Source organism: Rattus rattus, chromosome 4 (genome assembly GCF_011064425.1).
Source record: "Rattus rattus isolate New Zealand chromosome 4, Rrattus_CSIRO_v1, whole genome shotgun sequence".
Lineage (NCBI taxonomy): Eukaryota > Metazoa > Chordata > Mammalia > Rodentia > Muridae > Rattus > Rattus rattus.
The window spans coordinates 28,760,949-28,779,115 of NC_046157.1; the positions used below are offsets into that span (position 1 = coordinate 28,760,949).

General features: G+C 45.2%; 1 protein-coding gene across 1 annotated transcript; it reads right to left on the minus strand.

Moving 5' to 3' along the window:
- Positions 1-223: 223 nt before the first annotated feature.
- Positions 224-16,848, minus strand: Qtrt2 (queuine tRNA-ribosyltransferase accessory subunit 2). Its single transcript, XM_032900217.1, has 8 exons — positions 16,631-16,848; positions 15,939-15,994; positions 12,554-12,630; positions 11,310-11,522; positions 6,575-6,774; positions 3,816-3,967; positions 2,280-2,397; positions 224-736 (listed from the first exon to the last, which is right to left on the minus strand). The coding sequence occupies exons 1-8, from the start codon at positions 16,831-16,833 to the stop codon at positions 505-507; spliced, it is 1,251 nt and encodes a 416-aa protein (XP_032756108.1). The 5' UTR covers positions 16,834-16,848; the 3' UTR covers positions 224-504.
- Between the last annotated feature and the right edge of the window lie 1,319 nt (positions 16,849-18,167).

An 18,167-nucleotide genomic window follows, 5' to 3' on the forward strand; every position in this document is an offset into this window, starting at 1 on the left:
AAAGCATGATTTGGGCCCCATAGTCTTTGGAGAGATGAGCATGGTTGAGGCAGGAGAGTCCTTCTGAGTGACTGTCCTGCTGTGGTAGCCCTGAAGACAAAGGTATGCTCCAAAGCCCCTGAGAGCATGAGGAGAAACAAACAAAAGCCTGTAGAATCAGCTAGACTTCTCTAGGAAATAGCCGTGCCTCCAGCTGGGACAGTCACCTCTACTGGGGCTCACTCAGGCCTCATCCATCCTCAGTGTTTCTAGAACCCCAAATCCTTTCAAGTCTCTCTCATATCAAATATTTTTGTCTCCAACTAAAGGAATTTACCCACTAGCAGAATAAACCTAGAAAAATGTAAAGTCAGGTCCAGGAAAGCTGCAGAAGGCCTTCCTCCACACTCCTGTGGGTGCACTCCTGTGGGGCAGATGCTCTTCAGTCCCACCACAACTGCTGAAAGCTCAGATCTCTGCCACTTCACTGTTTCCAAAGATGGGACAGGTCTGTCTTTCCAGTTCTCACGACATCTGTCTGCGGATGAGCTCTTTCAGCTGTGCCAGCGTGTCACTCTTTAGTGCCTCTCGGATGGAGCAGAAAAACCGGAAGTAGTGCTCAAAGTTGTGCATCATCAGCAGGACACCGGCCAGCAGCTCGTTGGTCACCAGCAGATGGTGGACGTATGCACGAGTGTGGTTCGTACAGCAGTAACAGGAACACCCTCTTACGAGAGGCTGAAAGTCTTCCTGGTACCTGAAAGAAGTCAAAGAGAACCAGGAAGTGAAAACTATCTGAAATCTAGAACCCAGGCTACCCACTCTACCAATGGCAATAACAGCCCAAGGCTCAAGGGGTGCTGGGACAGACACAACTCACAAGTCTGGGGCTAAGAAATTCACAGTGGTCACTCGTCTACCCAGAGCATGTCCAGAGAGTGGAAAGGCACATGATACTAGGAAACGCTCTTCTGGCAAATGATGCTTCTCTCCCACGCATAAGTACTAGTGTCAGCAGCCATGGCACAGCCTCCATAACATAGGGAGGCTTGCAAAGCTCGCACATCTGCACTGTCCTAGCCAATCTGCACATCTTCTCTTGGAGACAGATGACGACTATATACTCAGAGAAGGTCTTGGGGGAAGCCTTGCCTGGGGGCTAGAGTCTGGGCTTTATAATACAACTGGGCTTGCCTGTACACAGCTCCCATGCATGCGTTTCTCATTATTACTAGAGATGCTAACAGCCTACCTCACTGTATCATAAGGGATCCTTAACCCTGATGGCTGCACACTAAATCCTATTTTTGTGTTACCTTTATCACCTATTAAGGTATGTGACTTTTCTGAGGTCACAGAGTCAAATGCAGTACTAGGATTTGTCCCCAAAGCTTCAACCTAGTACTAAGAATAAGCATATTACAATTTCCAATTAGAGCTACAATTCAAAAGCTAGTTTAATAGTCAACATTTATATTACCCTGATATTTGTCAACTTTCAAAACAATATTAAATGGTGTAGATACGACCACTTCAGATGCATAATCTAGGGACAACAGGCTGTAAATAGGAAGTATGAGCTTCATACTCTTTCCTAAGTTCTCAGGTCTGCACCATTATTAGCCACGAACAAGTCAGAAGCCCTGGAATATCTCCTTATATAAACCAAACACAGCAGTGTTGTACGCACAGAGAAACCACGCTCTGAGACTGATGGATTCCACCTTTGGTCAAATGCAGAGTTACAGGACAACTCGGTTCAGCCTTCGTTTTGTTTGGTTTTGAGACAAGACTTCCTATATAGCTCCAACAGGCCTGAACTTGCTATACAGCTCAGGCTGGTCTCAAACTCACAGACCTCCCTGCCTCTGCCTAAGTACTGGGATTAAAGGTACCCACCATGCCCTCTCAGTTCATCCTGATTCATAACCTTAAGTCAAGGCAACTTAAGCTCTCCTCAATGTACAAGCTCCACTGTCTCTGACTTTGCAAACCTTACTTTGTTCTGCCCTTGTTAAAAGTAGTAAGACTAAAAGCATTCAGCAATGGAGTGGTCTCTTTCTGACAGCTTTTCTAAAGCAACAGTTATCTAGCTTAACGTCCTGACAAGACAAAGTACCCAGAGGCATCCGCAGAGGAAAAAAAGGTTTTCTGGAACCATATTTGAGGAGACCTAAGTAATGTCCAACTATAAATATTTTACGAAGTCATAAACTGAAAAGGGAACAGTTACATAAACTTAAGACAGATTGAAATTAAAAAGTCAGAAATCAAAGCCTAAACTTCAAAAAATGTCTTACTTTTTCTCCTTCAGATTGATTTCAAATGATGTCATCTCTTGGTTGCACCCAGTTGCTTCCATTTTCTTTATTTGATCCAAACATTTTATTTCTTCTTGGATTCCATTTTGTTGCAATACTGAAGAAAAACCAATAAAAAGTCTTCAATTAAAATCAGATAAGGAGTGAACACTAGAAAAATTTTATTCTAGTTATAATTTCACAACCTCTAACCCTGTAACTCCATTCTTAGAATTATCCTAAGGAAATCACCTAAGAAAAAATAAATAGCAGTACATTTTTGGCTGGCCAAGATACTTATCTACACCACCAAGATAACTGATGAAATCTAACAGAGTCCAAGCTAATCCAAGTACATGACATATAATCTTGTCATAAAAGAATGATTAAAACCGAGGGGGGTTATCACTATGACTTATCACAATGGACATGCAAATAAACTGGGCTTCATGACAGCCCATAGTCCAAGTAGATTAATGTAGAACATGGTTCTAACTTATGCCTTGTGCGGAAATTGGCCAAGGAACCCACACCATACCCTTGAGCTCCTAGAGTAGTGGAGGAACTCCCTTAACTGTGTAAGGAAGACCAGGGAACTAGGTCTCCAGAAAAGAAATAACAGCACTCAGTGTGGACCCAGCTAGGCAGACAGTTCTAGAAGGGTAACTTTAGTAAGTGCGTGGAACTGTCTCCACAAACCGTGTGCTGAGATGGAGCATAATGAAGCCTTGCATTTGGAAAATCCTCGTCACTTAGGGGAAGAGCTGACAATTTTCTTTAAAATCTTCACTAGGTAACATTCCACTGACTTTATAGTACACAGAGACGCGATTAAAGAGTTGTAAAGAAAGTGAGAGAAGCAAAAGGAAGCCCTCCTCTGCAAGCTGGAGGGAAGACTGTGCAGACCACGCATCCCTGAAGACAGAACTGGCCGCTAGTCTGTGTCTCAGGTCCCTTTCCTCCATTTGTGTGTCAGAATCTGACACTGCTTGTCTTGACTTTCAAATAACTAAACATTAAAAGAAAATGGCAATGCTTCAAAGCAATATTAGCAGAAGAAAGTAGCTTTTATATCTCAGTATGAAAAAAACAACCCAGAAAAGCAAAAGGCAACAACACAAGGACCCGACGACAGTGAGTCTCCCTGTGAGTTAATTGCATGGGGTTTGCAAAAGGGAGACAAGAACTCTTTTGTGGATAAAAACAAACTGACTTTTACTAAGCTGTTCAAAGGTTTCCTTTCCTTAGATTTTCATCACAATTCACTCTGAATTTTCTTTTTGTCAGGCTGTGAACAGAGGAGGTCTTGTTTTTGTTCACCATAAAAATCACATCCTAATACTGATGACCTGTGCATACAGTATTGAGTGCCTTGCTCTAGGTGGCAACATCCCAGGATCACAAAGAAGAAAGCAAGATTGACCTTTATGAAAGGCTGGTGCTATGTGTATACATTTCAGTCTTGTGACTTGGAGAAGATTCATAGGAAAAAGGAGAAATCAAAGATCAGGGTTAGGTAAACTTCAGAAGACCCACATGTCTCCTCAGGATTCAGCTGGCAATCAAAGGTGAAAGTCAGGGCACAGCCCCGCTCGGTCACTTGATATGGGAAAAAACTCTCAAACAAGTCCACTCCCCTTTCAATACACTCGAGCACTTCATCTGGCCGGCTGACACCACAGATGAGCCTGTAAAAACAACAACGGGACATCGACATAAGGCAGTGGCCAGGATGAAGGCAGAGGATGCTTCCCAGGCAACAGAATATTAAAAACAACCACAGAAACAACAGTGAGCGCCCAAGCTCAGGGTGGCAGGCGTGGGCCGAGGCGTGAGGCAGGGCTCGGGGCTTGACACCTGGGCTGGCTGGTTACTGAGCCGCTGTGTTGCTTTGGGAAGCTCCTTTACATCCGGATTCTCATCCTCTCACTTCAAAACAGAATGACCGAGATTTCCACAGACTCATCAGGACAGGCAGGTGAAAGGGTACTGTGTGTTACTTAAATTCTTTCCATTCCCATCTCTGATCCACCTCCACGGTCACAGACTTCACTTTACAACCCATCTAAACACCACACAGACGTTTTTTAAAAGAAAACAACTTGCTTCATTTCACTATCAATTCCCCTGCCCTTTACTGCATTTTGCAGACTCATTGAATAGTTCTTCTTGCTCTCAGAACCCAGGATCTAAGAATCTAGCTGGCTTTCTTCGTATTTTCTTTGTTAACGAGAAGTCAGCACTAGGAAATGAAATGGTGTCTGCCGAGGCAAGGGCTAAGGCATCTGGGAGCATTAATAACTTTCCAGCAGGTTTTGCCATGAAAACAAGACATGGAGAGGGACATGATCAGGACTGCCTGGCTACACGGCTTTATTTTCAACATTTGTTTTTCTACCCATAGCCCTTTCCATGAATTAGAGGAGAAAGCCTTCATACTTTCTGATTCTTTAGAGGAGTTTTTTAAAGGACTTATGTAATATTAAACAAGCGGAACCCTTAAGTGTATGCCAGCTTTCCTGACTACAGCTTCCTTCAATTCCTGTGAGGTTTTAGAACTCCACTCCAACCGAGGCTGGCAACTCTACACACTTAGAGAAAAACAATCCCAGCTTTCAAATTCAGAAAGAGACATCTGTGAACACTTAGCACAAGAAAGTCCAGAAAATGACTCGAGAAGCTCATGCTGAGTCGTTCATCTGTAGCCCAGTGAATGGGCACAGGAAAGGGATGACACAATGCTGTGTGTGTGTGTGTGTGTGTGTGTGTGTGTGTGTGTGTGTGTGTGTGTGTGTGAGAGAGAGAGAGAGAGAGAGAGAGAGAGACAGACAGACAGACAGACAGACAGAGAGGATGCGAGACCCTGTTCTAGGAATCTTCACACCCAGTGTGCACCAAGTGTGACTCTCTATGCTCTCTCTAAGATACATGTACTTCACTGCATGTAACTATGTCTGACTTTTGTAGTAAGATTTCACATGTCCTGTCTAATAATAGCCCTTGAGAACAAAGTAGCATCTCAGAGCCGAGTTTCTCAATATATCACAGGTAAAAAGGCAAGAATATTCACATTAAGGATAAAAGACTGAAAATCTTTTTTTTGACATATAATATTATATGTATTTTCCTAAACAATGTCTTTTGGATTTTGTGTACACTATGAAAGGAGTAAATGTAGCCAAGTAACAAATGTGTTATCTCACACAATTACCCTTTTTCTGGTAACAACACTTAATTCCCATTCTGTTCAGTTTTCAATACAACATCATCATCAGGAACCGCAGTCATCAGACTACACAAGAAACCCACTGAGTGTGGTCCTCCCTTTGACTATAATGAGGCCTCTTTGACCAACAGCTGGCGCACCGCTTGCACTCTTCCCAGCCTTCAAGGAGATGGATTTCAGGTTCCATAAGGGTGAGCTCACACAGGGGCTCTTTCTGTGCCGGGCTGGCCCTGCTTACACAAAGCTGTGACCGCATCCCCAGCACTGTATAAACCAGGAGCTATGGCACATGCCTGCAATCCCAGCTCTCCAGAGGCAGAGGCTGGAGGTCCATAGCAAGTTTGAGGCCAGCCTGGAATACACGAGGCTCCACAGAAGTATAAACAGATTAAGAAAAGAATGCTTAGGGTTGGGGATTTAGCTCAATGGTAGAGCGCTTGCCTACCAAGTGAAAGGCCCTGGGTTCGGTCCCCAGCTCCAAAAAAAAAAAAAAAAAAAGGACCAGTGTGACAGCCGCTGCTCTGAAATCCAGGGATCATCTCTTGTTGCCATTGCAGTACTCTAAGATAAATGTAAACAAAAGAACCAACCCCACTAGTCCCACCAATTAAACGAGTAAACAAAGCAATACCACTCACTCACTACCTGCCACCAAAGCAGACTCTTGAAGGTTCTTATTAACAGAGCATACCCTCATCCCACTCGGCACCTTGGATACCCACATGCCTGGGTACACTAGCATGCAGCATGACTCTACTCTCGTCTCCAGCCACCATGTTATCACGAGTAAAAAGCAGTATTTTATTTGGCTCAAGAATGAGAGCACAGAAGGTAACATTTGCCCTCAGTTATGAGGATCAAATAAACGAATCCGTGCCAATTATCCCCCTCTACATTCTGAAACCAGGAGAGCAGCCTCGATGGAAATTTCCCAACTGGCCAAGAATAAGACAGGACGGACATAGTCAAGACATGGAAAAGACACCCCGAGGAGCCCCTGCACCACACTGTCACCAGCACCTCTGCCCACCTCCCATGAGGCTGGCCTGCATCCCAATCCAGCACTGGCCTTGGTTTGTCCTCCGGCAGCTCGGCAGTGACTGATGACAGCAAGTGCAGCCTGGTTTCTGTGACTGCTGGACCCCCTTGGAAGCCGTCCAGAAGGAAGCCCCCCACGGGCCGCTTGGCTGTCTCTCGAGCCGACCTCAATCTCTCTTCCTTCACATCTCCACCTTCAATCACTCCAATAATCACGCTTTTCTGAAGGACCTGAGAGAAGGAAGAATTGAATGCTCTTAACCCCTGCAAGAACCTGAGACTTGCTGTTGGCATGAACTTTGCACAGAAGTCCAGTGGACAGAAAGGGCTCATGGAAGGTGCTACAGATAAAATGTCTACGAGAATGGTGTACCCAAAGAACTGTTAAGGCTCTGAAGAACACACTGTAAAAACAACATGTTCGGGCTGGAGAGATGGTTCAGTGGTTATGAGCCCCAACTGCTCTTCCAGAGGTCCTGAGTTCAAATCCCAGCAACCACATGGTGACTCACAACCATCTGTAAGGGGACCTGATGCCCTCTTCTGGCATGTGGGTGTATATGCAGCAGAGTACTCATATATTAAATACATTTTAAAAATATAGGCAAAAGACGAAAAAAAAAACCCATATGTTCTATGTCTGCCGTAAACTAAATGTTCTCTGAGAAGGTACAAAAGAAAAAAGCTTTAGTTTGAAAAACTCACCAGGTCTGCTTGAGGTAACCTCCACATCTCTCAGCTACAGGTAATGTTAGGAACTTAGAGACAGTCGAGCTACGGCAACTGGACTATACATTTTGTAAAAAATAAAAATTTCTGGGGTTGGGGAATTAGCTCAGTGGTAGAGCGCTTGCCTAGCAAGCGCAAGGCCCTGGGTTTGGTCCCCAGCTCCTAAAAAAAGAAAAGAAAAAAAAATTTCTGCCCCCATCTTCAAAGAACCAAATTTGATAAAACTAGTACCTAAACATAAAAAATAGATACAAACATTAGAGACTGTTGGATTTTTAACTTTTTATTGTCTGTGTATAAGGAGGGCCTCCCTAGGCAAGCCAGAGGCTCAGGAGAACGGTTGACCTGAATAAACAGAAGACCTCAGACCTTCTCAGGGTATGGCATGCAACACACCATGACAGAGGCCAAGAACTTATTCTTTGAAGGAATAAATTGCTATACAACAGAAAAAGCTCCAGAAAGTTCTTTTTGAAAACATGACACCCCTCACCCTAAGAAAGAAAAAACCTAAAAGAATGAAACTCAGAAAAATAAACGTGGGAGCTCTGCACACACAGAGCCACCGAGTCGCTTGAGATGAAACCCAGGCAGGAAGCACTGAGGTCCTCACCTCAGCAGCAAACCACTTAACAGAGATGCCGCGGAGTCAAGAGCGTGGGGAATAACATCTCTATATCCAGACAACCAGGGCAAAGATGACTCCAGCTCTGAGGAGGTGGTGGTGGTTTGAATGGGATGTCCTCCATAACTCTCAGGCATCTGAGTGCCTGGTTCACACTTAGTGGCTGTTTGGGAAGGGTGGGAAGTGTGGCCCTGTTGGAGGAAGTGTGTCACTGGCAGTGGGTTTAAAGCTTCAAAGGCCCATGCCAACCCCCGTGCGTTCTCACTGCCCCGTTTGCACATCGATTCCTGTTCTCAGTCGGCTCTGCCCCCATCATGGAGCTCTGAAAGAGTAAGGCCAGTTAAATGCTTCTTGTGTGAGGTGCCTTAGAGATGTTTGTTACAGCAGCAGAGAAACTGTAAGGGCAGTGTTTATCAAAATGCCGACACTTTTATCTTTGAGCCATAAAATTTCTCTAACAAGCTCTCTTATAAATCTATAGATTCATATGTATCAAGGCATGCTTACAAAGATGTACAGAATAATGAAAATCCTAATTGAGAGATTAAAGTACAAACTGCACAGCTTCCTAAGCAGCTGCATGGATGTGGAACACATAATTACATTCATGTAGGCAGACATGCATGGCTTTGAACTAAATATACAGAGGTGACTGTAAAAATGACCCTTGCAGGAGACACACAGATCACAAGAGGCTCTATGGGGAAGGAGTCTGGGGGCTGTGAGGGGCTCCTTAACGTAAACACAGGACCAGCAGACCATTTGCCTTGTTTAGTGTCGGGTAATTTAGGGATAATTATGGCTAAGGATAGGGTACAGGCAGCTGCCCTAATCTTGGTAAGGGTAACAGGGCCTGGGCTAAGGCAGTGGTGGTGTGATGAAGAGGAAAGGCGACATTTGACAGCAGGACAGGGGAAGGCTCAACACTACTGGTTTAGAAATCCAAGGAGATGGTGCCCAAAGCAAAGACAGGAAGTAATTCCAAAACAGTGAAAGATGTGATGACTGTTCTGTTCAGAGAACTCTAAATCTGAGTACCACTGGGACACACAAATGCTGACTTTTAGCCACTATACAAACAGCAAGTTTGATACAAGCCAGAGTGCCCACACTTCAGTAGATGCCAAGCAGGAGGCCATCACGTCCCTCTCTCGATTCCACAGCCTACATGGCCAACACATCACTCTCCTCTGTAGCCCAGGCATGGTTCTAACCACGGAGAAACCACTAACTATCCTCAACCTAGGGATTACCTGTGGGGAAAAATGACCAAGACAGAATGCTGGAGCTCTTTAATACTGAAAGGTATTAAGAACAAGATCCACAGCTGCGCAGTGGTCAATCAAGGCTTTAATCCCAGCACTCAGGAAGCTGGCAGACCCGAGTTTGAAGCCAGCCCAGACTTCCGAGCAAGTCAAGGACAGCCAGGGCTACAGAGAAACCTTGTCTCAAAACACAAAAGAAACAAAACAAAACAAAGAAGAACAACAATAAGAGACCAAGAGTCAGAACTAAAACAAGGAAGAAGTGTCCCAGATGCACGAAGTAGACAACTGCATAGGCCCACCCGTCACAGCACCACCTGTCACGGCTGAAGTAGGCCTGCCCTGCCCAAGGAGAAAACTAACATAAGAAAAGAGGTGCTATTAACATTATGAAGGCACTGGATAGAGAGGCCCGACATCTGACATGCGCACAGTAACAACTGATAAGGCTGACCGCAAGAACTTAGATGAGGACCTCTGAGCTTGTGTTCACTCACTTGGACTTTATAGTCATCTTTGTCACATCCTTTCTCCCGTTTTCTCTTTAACAAACATTGCAAATATGATACAACCTAGTTAATACGCCAATACCAACCACCCAGACCCATCGCAAAAGCACCATACTGGACTCCTCTGCAAAATAAGTTCTGTTCAGAAGAGTAGCAGTTTCCCCTAGTTGAGCTCACCAGCCAAACTATATTTCATTGCTAACATTCTATGTGGCTCCACTGATCACCATGATTTTTTTCCCAGACAGGTCTCTCTAGGTAGCCTAAGCTGGCCTTGTATTCATGATCCTCTGCCTCAGTATTCCAAGTGCCTGAGGCTAGCAAACAGGAATGCGCCACCGACTGACCTTTGCGTCCTTGCCTCTCTGCTCTCTAAGGAACGAATCCTTCACCAGTGCATGACCTCACAGCTTCATCTTCACCACCTCATAACCCTTCATCCTGGCTTCCTATATGCCAGACATTCTGCTATCTAACAAACCCCGAGGTTATGGACACCACAGCTTAGTAAAAGCAAATGCATAAAGAAATCAGCGCAGAACAGTATGGCTGGGGCCACAGGACGGCACATATAGATCAGAAGAGGAGACAAAGGTGACGGGGACTTCCTTGAAGTGTCGGGGACAGTTTCATCAACTGAGGGGTAAGCGAAATGACCCTAACAGAAGCAAGAGTGAGAACATGCCTGGAAATTAAAACAAAAGTCCAGGAAAAAAAGTATCTGGGTATGGGTGGCCCAAATGAAACAAATGAATGCTTTAAGGACTGTAAAACAATTGAGAAAGGCCAGACTTCGTCCATGATGGGCGGGCCATGCTAGGGATAGCAGACCGTGAGAGCTAAAGCGAAGAACCATTAGAAAGCATGCAGCAGGCTCACGGCCGTGCCTGAGGGTGAGAGCTGGAGACAGGAACGAGAGTGGGTGAAGAAGGCTAAAGCAGCTCAGGGTAACCACCTCCACGAGGGACCGGGCTCAGCAAGAGGGCAAGAGCAGACTCAAGTTTAAAGAGGTAGTCGGGAGGAATAGACAGCAGGAAAGGTGCAGGTCAGTCAGTCTGAGAGAGTAAATTCCTGGGCGATGGAGTCTGGGAGGAGTAGACTTGAGGCTAAGATCAGGAGCTCAGAGCCTGACGGCCACTCTACAGCCACAACTTAGCTGCAGCCCAGTATGTGCACATTCTAACTCTCGCGGTGAAGGAAGTCGGCACTACATACATGTTCAAAGTATTTACCAAGTATTAAAACTAAGGGAAGGCGGAGATGGAGAGAGGGCTCAGCGGTTAAGAGTACCCATTGCTCTTCCAGAGGTCCTGAGTTCAATTCCCAGCAACCTCATGGTGGCTCACAACCATCTGTAATGGGATCTGACGCCCAATTCTGGTGTGTCTGAGGGCAGTGATGGCGTACTCGCGTACATGGAATAAAAACAAGAATCTTAAAATAAGACAAACTGAGGGGACGTAGCTTGGGGATGAGAGCCTAAGATGGGTCCCAGAGGAGCCAACTTCCCGGGACTCAGCAAAGGAGACAGGAATACATAAAGCAGGGATGTGAGGAGCAGAGAAGCAGGCAGGGAACAGCCAAGGTGCATCCTGCCAAAGGGAGGTGAGCATTTCCACAGCTATTGGGCGGCCTCACCTCAGACTCCTCCTGCAGTCGCAAACAGCTGTCCAGGAACAGAAGCGAGCGGTCCACAGACTTCCTGGCCCTTTTGATGGAAGTTGCCTCTGCACAAGTTGCCTCCCCATCTGAGAGGCATTGGAACCAATCAGGCTGCAGGGCCTCCTGAATTGCCATGAACTTGGAAACCGTCATTTCCACTCGACCTCCAAAACCCCACACAGACACAGACTGTCATGGAGCAAGAGATGAGAAATTAACAAGGGTAACATGAAAATAAAAAGCACACAACACAACAGTGCACGCTAATTCCTAACAACTGGAGAGATGTGTCAATCCCACACCCTAGATGGGTGAGTTCACTATAGTCCAAGTGAACGGAATTTCCTGAGTTTAAATGTTACCTGCTCTAATGGGTCCCATCCACATTTCCTAGATAGAGTTCATTGTTCCCTCCTCTAAGTTCTTACAGTGATTGGTATTTATACAAACAGGAAAACACACTGTTTTTAAAAATTAGAATTAAAAAAATAAAAATCCTAAGTGAGAAGCACAATTTAAAAGAGTTACTCTGGGCAGTGGTGGCACACACCTTTAACCCCAGCACTAAGGAGGCAGAGGCAGGAGGATCTCTGTGAGTTTGTGCTCTACAGAGTGAGTTCCAGGATAGCCAGGGCAACTGAGAAACCCTGTCTCAGAAACAGACAATACAAACTGTATTCTTAGGTAAAATAGAAGGGAGTGACTGCTCCTGTAAGGCAATGGTGTCCACTGAGCCCTGCCCATGCCATCCTAAGGGGCGGTGCCAACAGAGCCAGCACTCAGGTGAAACCTATGGATAACATTCTGACTCCCTACAGCCTCTGGCTAGAGTAGCCTTTTTGAATTCTGATTTAGCGGCAGCAATACTGGCCGAGGTTCCATTACGTCTAGGCACATCTGTGGTAATGCCGTAGCCTTAGCCCCTTCCCTGCACTCCCCGGGGTTAACACTGCACACAACGGCTCCACTTACTCTTAGACTTTCTATCCGCCAGGTCCTTGACCTTCCTCCACTTTCTAAATTTCTCCAACAACATTAAAATGCTGAGGATCTGTTCCTGAACTTAGCCCATCCTCAAACAGCCCTCCTAAGTCTTATGAGTTACCACATTCTGTTAAAATCAACATAAAGAGAGGGTATCGAGGAACCAACCCAACCGAGGGGATGCATTTGAGGGCCACCATAACCGGACTTCCGGGACAAGACTCCTGAGAACACACCTTATTTGTTACGTAACCGGGTGGGCCGGGGCTGACTGGATCGTGCAGGGAACAGTAGAAGAGCGAGTCTGGCATGCCTGTACGGACACAGAGAGAACTGTTCAAAGTGCTGGAGGGAAAGCTTCCCAGCACGAGCTGACAGACAAGCAGCTCTGACCTCAGCTAACAGCTGGTACCTGATCCCAGATTCATAGAAGACCTGAGAAAAGGAACAATCGAAACCTTCCAACCTAAAAGAATTAAATGTAAAGATTCATCCTGTGAGGACATGACACAAACCTAGACATAGCTAAGAAGAGGAAATTCACCTGAGAAACCACTTCCATGAAGCTGGCCTGGAGAAGAATCTGGGGGGCATTTCCTGATTAATGACTGATGTTGGAGGGCCCTGCACACCATGGCAGTGCCATTCCTGGGAGGTGGTTCTGGGTTCTATACAAAAGGGTGAACAGGTCTCGAGGAGCAAGCCAATAAGCAGTACTCCTGGGGGCCTCTGCTTCCATTTGTCAGGGTACATAAGCTTTTAAATAAATCTGATTTGCTTTATAGCAACAGAACCCCTAAGGCAGAAACTGGTCCCAGGTTCAGGGGATTCTGCTGTGACTGACCTGACCATGTTGTTTTGGGGAGCATTGAGGAAACCTGGGAACTCTGAGCTAGAAAGCTTGGACTTTAATGAGCTGACGTGAGCCTTTAGAAGATAATGCCAAGACACATGCTGACAGTGGAGGCCACTTTGTGAAGTTTCAGAGTCCCTAAAGACACTATCAGGGCCATTGGTATAATATTTTGAATTGACAATCTGTGGTTCTGGTCAGCTGGAACTGAAGAGAGAGAGCTGTGATTAATAATACACCAGAAACACTAAAGTAGAAGTCCTCAACCCTTGGGTGGTGACCCCTTTGATGGTCAAATGACCCTTTCACAGGGGTTACTTATCAGATATACTATATATCAGATACTTACATTATAATTCATAACACTAGAAAAATTAGGTACAAAATAAAAATGAAGTTACTTTACGGCAAGGGTCACCACAGCATGAGGAACTGTATTAAAGGACTGCAGCATTAGGAAGCTTGAGAACCACTTCTCTATAGGACAATCTATGCTGGTTAGCAGGAACTGAAAACTTAGCAGTGATTACGAAGCATCAAGGAGGCGATTATCATTTGGCCTTGTTTCCTCGGGGTCAGGACTCAGGAGCAGTAGAATCTCAGCTGGCAGCTGAGCTTTTAAGACTTTCCCATGTGGCACTGGTTTTTGAAGTCAGTTGTGGAAAGCAGATGAGGCCTGGCACTGTGAGAAGCCACTGGTAAAGGGGCTGCCTCAACTGAGGTGGAAACCCCAGGACTGAAAGGGTCATGGACAGAAGCCGAGGACTGCTACCATAGGACAGGGTGGAGTGCCACAGAGAGGCCAGGCCACTGGTGACAGTGCAGCTTGTGGAGACCCCAGTGTATAGATGCCAGGAGCATGAGACAGCCACCACAGACAGCAGCAACCGTAGAACAGGGCCGCCCTGGCCTAGTAGATAGGCTGTGTGTGCTGGGCTCCAGAGACGGAGAAGCACCGCTGCCAAGGCCCCTTGGAGCCAAGTCGACTGAGAATGGACCCCAGGTGTCAAGCACTGGGCTTTGCACCTCTGAATTCTGGTCTGGCTTTGATTTGATCATGGCTGTGCCCTGGTTCTTTCCCACTGGAGTAAGGAAGTAGGTAATTTACTTCTTATAAGTTAATACTGAACTAGACCGGCAGTTCAGAGACACTGAGTTTTTGGTTTTTTTTTACAGAGAATTTAGTTTTTTTTTTTTTTAATGTATACATTTTTTTAAAAAGTGTGGGACTTTAAAGTTATGTTTAATGATACACTTCAGTTACATGCTGAACACTTTGTATTTGATTTTAAAACTCTTAGTATCGGAGGGTTTTGTTTTGGTTGTTTTTTGAGTTTTCTGAGAGGGTTTACCCAGGCTAGTCTCACATCACTCTGTAGCCTGGGCTGCCCCTGCACTCTAATGCTCCTACCTTTCCTCACAATGCTAGGATGTCCGGCCTGTGCCTCCACATCTGACTCAGAACTTACTATCAGGTAAGCTCACCCTAGGAGCTACTCAGAAAGAACTGGATGGAGTCAAAGCTGATTTTGTTAACAATACTCATGGGTCCCTAGGCAGGATTACAGGAAAGCACTAGGATCCTGGGAATGGATCAGATGTGAATCCCTCATTTGGTTAATGGACCCAAGATGACAGTTTTGTAGATTTTGAAATCAAAAAGAAAATCATTAGAAAAAAATCGTTTAAAATGAGTGAGTCAGGGGCTGGAGAGATGGTTCAATGGTTAAGAGCCCTGCTGCTCTTGCAGAGGTCATGAGTTCAGTACCCAGTACTCACTTGGTGGCTCACAGCCTTCTGTGGCTCTGGTTCCTGGGGGTCTAAAACCCCCTTCTGACTTCTATGGGCACTGGGCATACACATGGTACACACATATACATAAAGACAAAACATTCACACATAAAGTAAATATTTAAAAATGATCAGTAATTCATATATGTCATACAGTACCCTCCATTTCCTATAGGATTCCATTTAAAAAAAAAAACACAAATGTAAAAAATGTTAAAACCTTTGCAGTGTCTACCTTATTTGCTAAGTTTCAGTTATTACAATTATCTCTGTAAAGTGTATGCTAGCCATGGGCACTTAATGAAAGGCTTGTAGGTTTTAAAGGTGGGATTAAAACTGGTCTCAACTTATGGTACTGAGAGTACATAGTCTCTTCTTCTGAGGCATCATGCAGTTTCTAACTAAGAACGGATGACTACGGATTCAGGAGTATTTACTTAATGAGGCCCACGTGTTGGGGTGGGGAGGAAATGGAGAGAAAGTGGTCCATGGAAGACCTGGTTCTGTAGCTGCTATTGCAGGTTTTCCTCTCACTAAATGGACACGTAACCTCTGCAGAGCCCTCCCTCTGGAACACATATAAACTCTTCACCCTGTTCTTTACGAATGAGGCTCCTGCACGAGGAGACAGCTGTGGAGTGTGCTTGGCCTATGGCCTCTGCTCTGGTCTTTGCACACAGTGTGCAGCGGTGGCCCACACCTGCTTCTACGGTCACTGCTTCCACCCTGACCTGACTACACATGCTCAGAGCAGGTTAGAGCCCTCTGTGGTTTGTCATGTTACATAAACTTGACCCTGCAAAGCAGGCAGGATCATGTTTCCCAATGAACCTTCAATCCCCAATGCTTCTTTCTTAGATGCTCAGAGGAAGAGTAGGAAGAGGAGGAGGAGGAGAAATAAATGCATCAGACAGCAGTACCTCCAAATTCCAAATTAACCTGTCACAAATCATACATGTAATGTAAACAGTCTTTACCTATAAAGCTTCCAATTCCTTTCTTATATTCTGCCAAGACTTCATGATGTTCTGCTCTGTAAGAAAAAGAGGAAAATGCATGGCACACAAGGCATCATTCTTTGGCTACTCTGTACAGCACCTGAAGCCCTCACACAAATAAGCCGCATGATGGTAAACGCCATCTCCAACAGCAAAGCACATCACTGTTGGAGATGTTCGGGTCATTAGTGAACGTGCAGGTACACAATTTGCCAGTGGTGCATGAGAAGAAAAACTGACAAAACACTGCTCTGAATATTTGACTTCCCTCCCTTCCCTTGCCCCTTTAAAACCACTATCAACACAGCAACTTTGTCATACCAGAAAACCGTCAATTACATATAGTTAGTTTGTACTTAAAACAATTTGATTCTATCTCATTTCATAAGGTTGTTCTAGTAACTACGGGTACAGGGGCTGAAGGACCTCTGAACCCCACGTTCTTACATGTGGGGAGCAGCAGAAAGGGCTTAAGAGTTAGAAGGAAATGTAGAGCACTGCTAACAGACAGGTCTTGCTTTTGGTTCCAGGTAAATACCAAAGGTTGTATAATATCTAATACTTTTCTTCTGATTTCATTTTTAATCTACAAATTATGAAAATGAAAAGAAAGGCTTCCTGTTGGCTGCAGCTAAGGGCTGGATACCTGAATGATTAGGTTCAGCACTCACAGGGATGACAGTGTGAGCTGGGCCATGGCTGGGACCCCATGGACATTATGCAGTGTCTGATGTGTCAGGTGTGGGGCAGAGCCAGTCCTCGTGTAGAGCAGACAGCCTGGAATATCCACTGTGCAGTCCCCTGCTTTGCCCAGGTTTTGTATTTTTCCTAGACGACAGCCATTAACAACTTTGGTGAGATTCAGCTTCATCATCAGGGATTCGTCTGGGTTCTGAGAAGAAAATAACATTAAATTTAGAAGGTAATTCATGACGCCTAAAGGGTAAGTACTTTGCAAAGAAAGCAATGTACACAAAAATGAATGGCTGTGAAAGACCTCCCTGAAGGGAGACACTCACTCAGTTACTCAGGATATCGGCAACTCCCAATCACCAGCTAGAGGCAATTCTTGATGCAATCAGCAAGAGGCTTTATTCAGGAATCAGCGCTGAGGCTCAACTCGTAACTCACACAGGAGCAGAGGAGAGGAGCCCCGAGCTGCATTGCACTCACATTTTTAAGCATAAAAACCGCAGATGGGGAGGGGAGTGAGAGAATACATCTAATTGGCTCATTTAAACTTAAGCAAATATCAGCTCACCACAACTGGGGTTCAAGGAACAGTCACTGCCCACCTGGCAGTTTCAGGCCCTATCTCTAAATTTCCGAGAATCTTTATCAAGTACCAGATAGATGTCCTTGGCCAACGGCCCTCTTCCTGGAAACTTTTAGAAGTTTATGTTCCCATAGCCTTAGGGTTTGTAAACCTTAGGGGCTTTTTCTTTTATTCTTTCATTCCCCCATTTTCTTTTTGTTAAGTTCTAATCATAGAACTTCTGTACCAGCTTTTAAGTCTATTTCCGGCTCTTCACGATTTTTGAGGGCTTGGTACTGTTGTCTGAGCATCAACACCTGGACTGCACTGACTCGTTCTCTCAGACAAAAGTCACTAACCTATTGAGTATGCAGGGCCCAAAAGTGAGGATTAACAGTAGTATAACAAGGGGTCCCATGAGAGAGCTAATTAGAGTGATAAACCAAGGAGATTGGCCATACTAGCTTTCAAATCAGCCCTGTCTGGCCTCTTGGTCTCTTTGTCTGTCTTCTAGTCTCTTTCTTAGTTTGGCCATCGAATCTCTAACTACTCCAGAATGGTCTACAGAGAAGCAACATTCTTCCTTTAAGGCTGCACAGGTACCCTCATCCTTGAGGAACAGTAAATCTAACCCCCTGCAGTTCTGCAGCATGACTTCTGACAAGGAGGTTAATGATTCCTCTAACTTTGTGATGGACTGCTCTATTGCTCTGAGATCTTCGTCCATAGTGGCCTGCAGCCCCTCAAAGTATTGAGGGGTTTGGACTAGGGTAGCTCTTCTGGTCCCTATCCCTGCTGCTACCCCTAGGCCCAGAAGGACAGCCAATGTAATTGAGACAGGCTCCCTCTTATATCTCTTAAGCCCTGGGTCAAACTCGTCCTCAAAGGAAGGTGCATCATGGTAGATAACATGGGGTAGCAACAGGACTAAGATGCAGTAGTTTTTGGAGGTA

What these genes read in the sequence shown, in the direction of transcription:
- Qtrt2 (XM_032900217.1), bottom strand. Translation starts at nt 16,833, where the DNA reads ATGATGAAGCTGAATCTCACCAAAGTTGTTAATGGCTGTCGTCTAGGA. An exon ending in GACTGCAGGAGGAGTCTGAG is followed by an intron (nt 6,775 to 11,309) that starts GTGAGGCCGCCC and finishes TCCTTCTCTCAG; the next exon opens with GTCCTTCAGAAAAGCGTGAT. An exon ending in CTGCCGGAGGACAAACCAAG is followed by an intron (nt 3,968 to 6,574) that starts GCCAGTGCTGGA and finishes TTGTTTTTACAG; the next exon opens with GCTCATCTGTGGTGTCAGCC.